The sequence below is a fragment of the Mus musculus genome, chromosome 13 (genome assembly GCF_000001635.26).
Source record: "Mus musculus strain C57BL/6J chromosome 13, GRCm38.p6 C57BL/6J".
Lineage (NCBI taxonomy): Eukaryota > Metazoa > Chordata > Mammalia > Rodentia > Muridae > Mus > Mus musculus.
In genome coordinates, this window is record NC_000079.6 from 37,409,375 (window position 1) to 37,421,549 (window position 12,175).

Sequence of the window (12,175 nt, forward strand, 5' to 3'; positions counted from 1 at the left end):
GATGGTTTTATTCAATTCCATCACCTGTTTCGTTGTATTTTCCTGCAATTCTCTGGAGTTACTTGTTATAGTTGTCTCTGGTTAGAGATTATTCCTCTGGTGATTCTGTTAGCCTCTATCAGCAGAACTGGGAGACTAGCTCTCTCCTCTGAGTTTCAGTGTTCAGAGCACTCTCTGCAGGCAAGCTCTCCTCTTACAGGGAAGGTACACAGATATCTGGAGTTCAGAACTCCCTCCTAGCAAAGATGAGGCCCAAAACAGGACCTGTTCCAGAAGCTGTGTTGCTTCGGCCTGTCACAGAAGCTGTTAGCTTCTGTAGTCCACACTCTCACCTGCACAGACTAGTCTCAGAGGGATCCGGGAAACAAGATGTCTCCCCAAGGTGCTCCGGCAAAGCCCTCCTGGGAAGGGCAGACACCTCTCCTCTGGCAGGGAAGGTGCCCAGATGTCTGGAACCCAAAATTGGGTCTGTCTCAGAAGCTGTCCTCTAGGGACCTTGGGGGTGTCTGCCGACTCTGTGCCCAGGTGACCCAGTGCTGGCGCCGACCAGAAGGGACTTGTGACCCTGGTCAGGCCGGGTTTCCTGCTTTCCTAATGCTGTCTCAGGTCCCGCACGATTGGATTGAAACAGAAGTTGTGTTCCACTCACCAGTGGTCTTCAGATTGCGTGGAAAGTCCTCTAGGGAACTTTGGGGGTGTCCGCCAACTCTGCACCCAAGGTGACCCAGTGCTGGCACCGACCTGAAAGTATAACTGGAGAGTCAAAGCAGAGAGGAAGTACGACCAGGATGGGGTGAGATGCCTATCGAAGATTCAGACTTGGAGTCCACACAGCAACAACAGCTACACCCAAGACCGAAGCTGTTGCACATCCAGTTCCCCTTGAGGATGTCAGTGGTCAACCATAAAATAAATGTGCTGGTTTCAAGCCCTGAGAAAAAGTCTGAGTGAACACATAAATAAGGGCTGAGAGTTGTAGCTCAGCGATCAAGCACTTGCTTCACGTGGAAAAGCCCTCTGTTCAATCGCCAGCATAGCACATAAACATAATAGTCGTTTTAAATAAAGCCCTTCTTCTGCATAAACTAATAGGTTTGGCATCATAATTGTTAGCCTACACTAACAGTGTTAAAACACTATAACAATGCTTAAATATTAAGAAAGTGGAATTCTAATGAGGGCCTAGGAAGGCCTGAGGAAGGATACAAAGGCTGTCAATCAAGTTCACCACTCTGGGAGTGAAACTGTCCAGTGGCCATGCAGAACTGGGTCTACCTAAAAGGGGATCTAGAAATATAAAAGGACAGTGTGTGAGAGAAGGATGAAGCCAAGACAAAATTTCTGATCAAGGCTCCAAGTTTAATTATTCAGCAATATGTTTATATAGGGAAAGCCCACGGAAACAAAGCACCATTTGGTTCAGCTGGATTGTGTTGCAAAGCAAGCTCAATGGGCAGTCTACTCTTCAAAGCTCCTGTAGGAAATTACAAATGCAGCAGGTCTTAAAACCACTGTGGGTCTGTTTAGCCTACTCAAGGCTGGGGGAAGGGCACATGGGAGCACCACCATGCTAAGAGCACCGTCATTTCCAAGCACTTTCGCTTGCTCCAGCCTCTGCATTGGTTTCAGAGAACAAAGGGATGGAGCAATTGGCTAAGCTCAGTGGAATCTGCTGTAAACATGGCTCTCCTACCCACCAGCAGTACAGAATAATTAACTGAACCTAGCAAGGACTGGACCGGTGCAGCCAGAACTAAAGACCTTGAAATAGAGCGTTTCAGTGTACTGGTTTCTCACTGAGGTCATGAGAATCACCCAATAAGGGCTTACTCCCACCCATTCTGTCATTACTGAAGAGAACTACAGAAGCAGTCCAGGAACAGATGAGCAGGGATACTATGAGCAGAGAGGCTGGGATCAGTGTGGGCCCTGGAGACCAGGGGTGGTCAAAGGAGGGAACAGAGCACAGACCTTCACCCCAAGGTCAAAGGAGGGAACAGAGCACAAACCTTCACCCCAAGCCCATGTCGTCCAGATCCTATGGGGCCTTTGTGTTCCTACCATAAAAGTCAGTTTCTGGAGTAGGAGTGGAGCTTCGTGGTCCAGCACTTGCATAGTAAACATGATGTCAATCCCTCACCCAACAAAAAGGCAATCAACTTAAGTTCAGTTGAACTAAAGTCAGTTTACTCTCTTTAATAAAGAGAGGGGGAAAGGCCAATTTTTAGAAGTTTTTCAATGAGGGAAAGGAAGAAATAGGTGAGAGTATCCTGGGAATCTTTTTATAGTATAGAGGGTGAGAATGTTAATTAAAGGAATCTCAGAAACGAAGAGGGCCTGAGAAGGGAAGGGAAGAGAGTTTAATTTTAGGTGTTGTTTTGTCGAGCTAACAACAAAAAGTCACTTCCCCAAGTTACTCGCAGCTATTTTCAGGAGCTTCGTGGACCCCAAAAAAGCTCTAGTCGAAAGCGTGAAGCATAGAAAAACCAATTTAATGAAAAGCTCTCCCAAAGAAGGACCTGTTAGGAGTGAAGAAGAGCACAAACTGGCAAAGCCCTGGGGCGTTAAGTGAGCATCAGAGAAGAACAGGCACCATCCAAACAGTGTTCTTCGAACAGCTAGATCCATCCATGTTTGAAACTGAAAATGTGAAAAAGAAAAACAGATGCTGCTGCACAAGACTTTCCAAAACTGGGTGTCATCGCAGCTGTCAGAATCCAGCAAGTGAGCCTCCTGTGAGCTGGCTAACAATCAACTAGTGACAACTGCCATTATCCCTCCGGAGGACCACACTGCTGGATGAGGCTACAGCCAAGGTCTCTAGTCCTCCTTGAGCCCTGCTGGAAGATTTCTATTTCTATTTTGTGAGTCTAGAATCTGAGTGCCAAGATTGCCCACTGTCACTTTGCTAGTGACAAAGAGATCTGGGCCTGACACCCATCTACCTCTGCATCTTAGTGTTGGGGATTGGTTCCAATGTTTTGAATTCATCCAGCCCCCAAAATCAGGAATTTGTATGTCCAAACACTGAAGGTTCTTGTCCCCAATTGGTTTTTGATCAGTCAATAAAGAGCCAACAGCCAATGGCTGGCCAGGCAGACTGAAGCAGGACCTTTAGATTTGCACAGGCTAGGGACTGGGAAAAGGGAAGAGAGAGGATCGCCATGACTTGGGAGAGAAGGATGGAATGTAAGAGCTGCAGAAGAGAAAGTCAACCAGCCATGTAAGAATTTGGGAAAGTGACCACTGGCCACTTCCCAGATTGGGCCTGGGTTAGCAAGGGAAGCTTTAGAAGTCTCAGGAGCATTGGAGGAGAGCATTTGCTAGCAGGGGAAGGTTTAAGAGTTCCCAACCTTTGAGGTAGTCACAGTATATCAAAAAATTAACTGGTGTGTGTGTGTGTGTGTGTGTGTGTGTGTGTGTGTGTGTGTGTGTGTGTGTGTGAGTGAGTGTGTGTGTGTGTGTCCCCTTCATTTTGAGTATACAAAGAGCTCCTGGATGGGTGTGTGCATGCAACCTGCCAGGAGTCAAACTGGTGTAGCAAGTACCAATACATCTTGGCTCAAGCCATTTGCCCTGGGCCACAAAAGAGCAATAAAATGGATATACAGTATGCATACCCACAGGAACCAAGCACACAGAGAAAACAACATAAAGAGGATAGTTTGGAGGTGGAAGGGGATCATCAAGAGGGCAGCAGAGAAGGGAGGGAGCTAGTGGGTAAATATAAGCAAAGTACCATATGTATGTTGTAGGCATGAATCGGAATGCAGAGGCACCTGCTGATATTTCTAAGTCCAGGGACACTAGATAGTTTTAGCAATGGAAGTAGCTTATCAACAAGAAAGGCAGGGCAGGAAGAAAAGAACGGCTCGGTGGTTAAGAGCATTTCCATCAGAGGAACAGACTTTGGATCCCACACCAAGTAGCTTACAAATGCCTATAGCTTGAGTCCCAAAGATCTAATACCTTTTTCTAGCACCAGTAGTCACCCTGGAAAAGCCACCCAAATGCATACACACACACACACACACTCACATATACATGCATATACAGACAAACACATACATTTTGTCTTAATATGAGAAAGAAGGGAGAGTCAGAGTCAGAGATAGAAACAGAGGGAAACATACTCCTTGAACTGACCCCCAGGCCACTAGATTCTGACTTTTCAGTTGTTCACATAGCATCTACCTTTCGTGGCTTTTGGAAGTATGTTCTCACACATGCTGTCTCTCACATGTATCCCTGGTAAGGAATGGTCTCAAGTCTTTCAACCAGTGGCTTCTTGTTGTTGTTGTTGTTGTTGTTGTTGTTGTTGTTGTTGTTGTTCTTGTTCTTGTTCTTGTTCTTGTTCTTGTTCTTGTTCTTGTTCTTGTTCTTGTTCTTGTTCTTGTTGTCATTGTTTCCCATGTTAATCATGATGCATATAGACCACCCCACCTCCATCCAACTCTCTTACCACAATATACATATGTGAAAATGGGCATATCATCTGGCAATGGTACACCTGCAATCACAGTACTTGGAAGGCTAAGGCAGGAGGATGAGAAATTCAAGATCATCCTCGGCTTCTTAGTAAACCCAAGGCCAGCCTGGATTATGTGAGATGATGTCTCAAACTGACAAACAAAAAGTCATGGTGTAACCCATTATTTTTTATGCTAACTAAAAACAAGCAATTGGTCTGTTTTTTTTAATTGTTTTGTTGTTGTTGTTGTTGTTTTAACTTTTTTTAAATTCTGAATTTTTCTGTATAGCCCTGGCTATCTTAGAACTTGCTCTGTAGAACTTGAACCCAGAGACACACCTGCCTCTGTTTCCCGAGTAATGAGATTAAACATGGGCACCACCACCACCATTTAATGTGGCTTCTAATGTGACTGAGATGGGAGGACTCTGAAATGAGCAGAAGAAAGAATGAAAATACTCTTCTTAATTCAGTGATGGAGCTGGGCAGTGGTGGCACATGCCTTTAATCCCAGCACTTGGGAGGCAGAGACAGGCGGATTTCTGAATTTGAGGCAAGTCTGGTCTACAGAATGAGTTCCAGGACAGCCAGAGCTACACAGAAAAACCCTGTCTCGAAAAAAAAAAAAAAATAGTGATGGAGTATGTCTTAGGTAGGGTTTCCTAAGAAGAAAAGAAGAGACACCATGACCAAGGCAACTCTTATAAAGGACAACATTTGATTGGGGCTGGCTTACAGGTTCAGTGGTTCAGTCTATTATCATCAAGGTGGGAGCATGGCAGCATCCAGGCAAGCATGTTGCAAGCAGAGTTGAGAGTTCTGCATCTTGATCCAAAGGTAGAAAGGAGGAGACTGGCTTCCAGGCAACTAAGATGAGGGTCTTAAAGCCCATGCCCACAGTGACACACTTCCTCCAACAAAGCCGCACCTACTCCAAGGCCACACCTCCATAGTGCCACTCCCTGGGCCAAGCTTATTCAAACCACCACCAAGTATGATGACCAGGAAGACAACCACCATTATGCTAGGAACCTGAATCCTTTGCTTTTCTTTTCTTGAAAAGAGGACAGCTGATAATCCACTGTCTTCGGTGTGTCCGGACATAGTGAAAATGATGCCATGTGGCTCCTTCAGCAATAAGTAGTAACAGACACTGTATTTAGAGAAGAGAACAAAACAAAACCAAAAGTGACTACAACCCAGCCCTTACCTGTATCACAAGTATTGGGTGTTTCTCCTGGAACTATTGCAGTGTCTTTGAGTTTCTGGCCACAGATCTCAAAACATTTCACCCTGTATTTCCAGCACCAGTCTAGACTCTTGACCTCTCAGTCAGCCAGGGTCTTTCCACGACCTGCTTGCTTCCTTCCCACACTTCTCACTATCTGGACAGTGCTCCATCCAGAAGTTTCTGTACCGTCAGCCTCATCACTGGGAAGCAAGAAACATGTACATGGGCAGAGACTATTGTTCATCAACACCTGAGATCCATTTGAAGTCAGGAAATTAAAGCTTTTATATCAATGGCTACTCTTATTTTATTATCCAGACTTGATCTACGTCTCTACGGCCACAGATGATATGATAACCTTATTTGGAGGGTTGTTTTAAATGAATGAATAACATTATCTGTGATCTATATATTTTTCAGAACAGATATACTATGCCGGCCCTGTCAATAACCCTGGACTTGATGTTCCACAGGTAAGGTTTCTTGTTTTGTGTTGTTGTGTATTATTGTGTTGAAGAGTTGATTTTAAACTCTTGGAGGAGAAAAAAAAAGAGAAAGAGGAGAAGGAAAAGGAAAAGGAGAAGGGGGAAGAAGAGGAGGAGGCAAAGAAGAAGAGAACTAGACTTACATAATTGAAAGTGTCGGCACATGCCACAGTTAGGAGGCATGCTAACAAATGCTAACATAGTTAGGAGGCATGCTAACACACTGACTTTGATGCTTCATGATCCTTTCAGTTGAACCAGAACAAAACCTACTGGAGTTGAAATTCTGGCATCTTGTCCACAGGATCAGGGTTGTGTGGGGGAACTCCATATGGCTAGTGTTGTGTGGGGTGTGTAGGAGGCAACTAGCTTCTGGCAATCTAGAGAAAGGAGAGTTTACAAAATCCCAAAGGTTTCAATGTCCCACTGGTTACCATGCCACACTATGACTGCCAAGCTGGGATGTGGGTCTGCTTCTGTTTACTGTACAATGTATAAAGAACAGGGATGGGGAGATAGCTCAGCTGGGAAAGGGCAAACCTAAGGATCTGAGTTTGATCTCCAGAGCCCATGTTAGGAAATCCAGATGAGACAGTATAGGCTTATAATCCAAGTGCTGGAGAAGCAGAAGCAGGCAGGCTCCTGGGACCTGCGGGCCAGCCAGCCTAGGGGGTTTCAGCTCAGTGAGAGATGCTGACTCAGAAAAAAAAAAGGAAAAAGTTAGATGACACACGAGGAGTGACACCCACGATTGTCCTTGGCCTCCACAGGCATGTGCACACACAATTATATGTGTTCCACGTGCACATGCATCTGCACACACAAACATGACCACATGACACATGTGGCCAAAGAATAAAGGCATAAACCCAGCCCATCCCTCCAGAGTCTGGGATATCCAGGGTAAAAAGGGGGCACATCTAGGGTCTCCTTGCTGGTGAGGACTTTGCAACATCCTAAGTCAGCACATTAGGGGACACAAATCAGGACATTCAAGGATAAAGGAGTCAAATTTTTTTATAACGCACCCACTCCCAAGAAAACCCATTACTCCTTAATCTATTAGTCCATAAATGAATGAATCCACTCACAAGGGCAGATCTCTTTTAAAGATCCCACATCTTCTGATCTCACGCTGGGGATTGCGTCAACAGACTTTATAGCAGGGACAGTCAAGCCAAAGCATTGTGGCCCATCCTGAGCATCCACGAGCAAGACTCAAAGCCAAGACGAGGATTTCCTGGAACATCATAAAAATGTCATTGCTCACACATCCTGCTTTCAGCTTCATCTTTTCAGGCCTCTGAAACATGAAGGAAAGACACTGTCTCCTGCATAAGGTGTCTCCTCTGCTCAGTTTCAGTTCTAAGTTTCTTTCCCTCCTGTCCCACCCTGTGAGCTCCGAAATCACAGAGTCCTGAACAGACCCAGTTTGGTTTCCACAGGAATCCTTCTCACACCTGGAATCTCTCTCCCTCCCTCTCCAGAAGTCTCCAATGATCTTCTCCTGCCTTTCTGTGAAAGGCACAACTTCTTCCAGGAAGGGAAACTCAATCTCTCCCTGGAGGAACTCTCCCAGGGAGCTTTTTCTTCACATCGTTGCTACTTGAATGTTTTTCCCCTCCTCGTTTTTCTCCTGATACCCCACTAGAGACTGATGTAATAATTGCTATCAATTGGATTTCATTTTGCCTTGCTGGCTTTTTACAATCAGCTACCCTTCCCAATCCCTATACAATGAAGGCACAGTCAGGGGAGGGAGGGCTCTTAAAGTCATAGAAGCTCTTTGAAAGGAGATTTGCCCTCAGAAATAGATATAAAGGGCATTATAGATGTTACTCATCTTAATACAGGATTACATCCGCTAAACTCTGCCTCAGTTGAAAACAGCTTAAGTGGAAAATGCATTGACTCCATCCAGCCTGCAGAACCTCATAGCTTAGTGGCAAGATACCCAGGAGAGTGCCAGCCGTTTGATCATGTCTTCTCATGACTGGGCACTGTGACTCACTGTCACTGCTCGGTGAGGAAGGAGGTTTGAACTGCGTGCCACAGGCCTGGAAAAATGAAGGTTGAAAATGCCAAGTACAGATGCTACCGAGCCTCTTTTCGTCTGTTGCCACTGTAAATAGAGCCATCGTAATCGGGCACCATACTGTAGTCAACAATATATAGTCAACAAGCCTGCAGTGCTTGCAGGATACTCCTTGCCTGCCTTCTTCAACCAGTAATAGTGCTCCTAGAGATGTAGGCCAGAGGAAGCCAGGTGTCCTGACCCTGGTTACCTCCTCTTCTGCAGCCTGGTCCTGGGAAGTAGACACCAGAGAAGCTTCTAACCCACACCCACAACCAACAGAAGACGTACGCCTTCCCCACAGGCCTATGCAGCAGAACAACTGGGGGCCTTGATCCCAAGAGGGGCTGTCCACATTGGCCACAAACAGCCACAGTGTGCCCAGAGCCATCAGCTCACAGCTGGCTGCCTCACAGCTTTGGAAAGAACTTCTGCACAGCTTTTAAGGAAAGGTTCTGGTTTCCTAAGAACTGTTAGTTGAAGGCATTTTAACTGAAGGCCTACTCACACCCTGTGAGTAGACCCCCAGAGATGGGCTCTGAACTGATGGAGGTTTCTCTTTAGCCAAATTCTTCCCACTTGGCATGTACAACCAATACCTTGGTTATTTTTCCTCGTTTTTGAAATATATTTATTTATTTACTTATAAAAGTATGTGGTATATACTGACTAGTGTGGTTGTGTATCATGTTGAGTGTCACACTAGATTGTCGGGAGATCTTCACAAAGACAAAGAAGTCTACACAGGTTCAGTACAGAAACTTCTTGCAAATATTTTCATACTATAGTTAGTGGGGTGGGCAGATACACAATCCTTGAGGAGAGAGGGACATGTTGTATTTATTAAGTAGTTGGTGGTATTGTGGGTCGCATGTCCTAATGCGTTGCTTGTGTCCCTTGCAGGGAGAATATCAGCTCTTGCTGGAACTGTACAATGAAAACCGTGCTACTGTGGCTTGTGCCAATGCCACTGTCACCTCCTCCTGAGCATGGTCTGCAAGGAAATGCACAGTAAACTCAATCTCAGGGGACCCCAAGGTCCCTGGACTCACCTAGCTGCAAGAACCACTGATAACCAAGAGAGGCTTTACAAAGAAATTTCTTGTGGGTCACTCTTCCGATCTTAGCTCCAGGGACAGATGTTCCCAGACCCAACAGATGTAATAAACCCTCAAAAACTATCTATTTCTGAGGACCCTGAGTAGTCTTGAAGCCCTATTGTAGTACCTCTCCTTATGTAATTACGTTTCATCAAAGCTACTTCCTTGCCTGCTCCTTAGCAACACTTCCTTGAAGTTGCCTGGGATGTAAAAAATAAAATAAAATAAAATAAAATAAAATAAAATAAAATAAAATGAAATGAAAAATAAATAAAATAAAACAAAATCTGCCCTGCACCTATTCACTGTGGCTTGCTCAATGACTGTAAGTACTGCCTGCAGTTAAAGAGATGTTTTCTTCAGATACAAGTGTTGGCCACCAGTGCTGCACAGGTAACTCTCAGAAAGCCAGGATGGTGGCCTCCATAAAATCAGAGCTCTAAGTATCATAGCTGCTCCTGGACCCTAAGACTGTGACCAGAAGAAGCTGATGAAACCCCAGCAAGCGTGACATCGCTGTCCCACTTGTTGACCTATTCCTTTGTCTTCACCCTCGATGTCTGTCACCCTCCATCTCTGTAACAAATCCCTAGGATAACTAACTTACAAAAGGGAACTGGGTGCTTGGCTCACAGCTTGGCATGTTTCCGAGGGTGACCGTGGCCCTTCTGCTTTGACCTGTGGTGGAATGTTGCTTTACACCAGGAGCGTGTGGCAGAGTAAGTCAGAGCTTTAGAAGCAGTGTTGAAGGTTCCTGAGTTGAGGGCAGACAGGAACGATAGCAGTGGATCCATGCTGCTCACAAGAAAAGATAAAGACAGCCATGCCAGGCCTCGGAGTGAGCCTCTAACTACAGAACCATATCTGCCCTTCCACCACCTCTCTCTCCAGGCATCTGCCCCATTCCTTTCTCAGTGCATTCCTGAGACTGAGAAAAGCCCTCAAGAGACTTGTGCACACTCACACTCCTAACAACTCAAAACAACTGTCACAGGCGCCCAGAGGCAGGAGAGGGTCCCAGCCATCTTTCTCCCATTGCTTTCCTTAAAGCTGACACCTCTGTGAGTTGTGTGGTGTGTGTGTGTGTGTGTGTGTGTGTGTGTGTGTGTGTGTGTGTGTGAGTGTATGTGTATGTATATGTGTGTATGTGTGTGTGGTGTGTGTGTGTGAGTGTATGTATATGTGTGTATGTGTGTGAGTGTGTGCGTGGTATGTGTGAGTGTGTGTATGTGTGTATATATGTGTGTATATGTGGGGGGTAGATGGGTGGGTATGGGTGTGTGTATGTGTGTGTATGTATATGTGTGTGCATGTGTGAGTGTGTGTATGTATATGTGTGTATGTGTGAGTGTATGTGGGTGTGGCTGTGTGCATGTGTGAGTGTGTGTGTGTATTTGTGTATTATGTGTGTGTGGGTTTGAGTGTGTATGTGGGGGGTGTATGCATGTGTATGTATGTGTGTGGGGGGGTATGTGTATGTATGTGTGTGAGTGTGTGTTTGTATGTATGTGGGTGTGTATGTATATGTGTGAGTATGTATATGTGTGTGTGGGTGTATGTATGTGTGAGTGTGTATGTTTGAACATATGTGGGGGGTGTATGTGTAAGTGTGTTTAGGTATGTGTTTGTATATGTGTGTAGGTATAAATGTGTGTATGTAGGGGATGTGTATGTATGACTGTGTGTATGTATATGTGGGGGGTGTGAGTGTGTGTGTGTGTGTGTGTGTGTGTGTGTGACATGCACACCTCATGTCAGAGACATAGACATTTATTCAGATTCTCTAAGTTTGGGTTAAATGGGGACTTTCATTTGCAGAGCTGACCCTGATCAGGGCTGCACGAATACACTCACAGTTTCACTAAGGATATGATTTGTGAGAAAAAGAAAATATTCCTCTGCCCCTACATATTGACTTTCCTAATGTCATACCTAAGCCTTGCCTTTCGCCATGAGTTTCATTTTTGCAAGGTGAGTCAAAATGCCAGTAAGAGTCTCTTACAAAACACAACTAGACCCGGTGGGAGGAATGGCCAGGCTCACTCTGACGGAAAGCAGTACCAAAGTCCGGGTGTGGTGGGCAGAAAACTGGGGGTTTTAAGAAGGGGTTCCCAGGAGAGTGGACCTCCCACTTCTCATGAAAAAACAAACAAAAAAAATTAAAGCTTCCTTCTGCAGCACACAGTGACTGCTACAGGGAGCCACAGCTGCTTGAAACACAGAGGACTGACTGGGTGCCTGTCCCCAACTGAGGTGTTAGGTCTCAAACCCCAGAGAAACATACATATCAGAGTGGACCTGGCCTCTAGGTTCTCCCAGCATCCCTCAGTCTCTACCTGTTACAGGGCATGGCTGGCATACCCCATCCCCACCCTAAACGTCCCCATCCCCACCCTAAACGTCCCCAGCCCAGGGGATGGGCTGCCCTTCCCCCAGCTGTCCTTCTCTACATATGCCCTGCTTTTTTGTTTTTATTTCTATTTTATTTTTGTTTTTGTTTTTGTCTACCCTTTTCCTTCCTAGCCTCTTGGTCTAGCTCCCTCCTCTCCATTCTCTCCTCTCCCTTTCTCCCTCCCCCTCTCCTCACATGGCCACACTCAGTTTGGTCAGGTTAACTCTGGACTGTCTCTGCCTCTGGCTGTGCTTTCCCTTCTATCTACGGTAAATCTCTCTCCTCCACCATACCTAGGAGCAGGCATGTCCTTTCCTTATTTCTTTTTTCATTCAGTGCATTTACAATACAATCCCTGTGTGTAAGGCACGGGGGACATTGTAGAACACAGGGCAAAAAGCTTGTAAGAGTCAGAGGACCAG

At 45.6% G+C, this 12,175-nt stretch overlaps 1 protein-coding gene across 1 annotated transcript in view; it reads left to right on the forward strand.

Annotated features, from left to right (window-relative positions):
* The window catches only part of Ly86 (lymphocyte antigen 86), a 73,692-nt gene extending 64,030 nt beyond the window's left edge, over window positions 1-9,662 (forward strand). Inside the window, exons 4-5 of the mRNA NM_010745.2 lie at window positions 6,123-6,175; window positions 9,165-9,662. Of these exons, the coding sequence (NP_034875.1) occupies window positions 6,123-6,175; window positions 9,165-9,248 (137 nt within the window). The 3' untranslated portion in view covers window positions 9,249-9,662. The remainder of the gene's footprint in view (window positions 1-6,122; window positions 6,176-9,164) is intronic.
* Window positions 9,663-12,175: the final 2,513 nt, after the last annotated feature.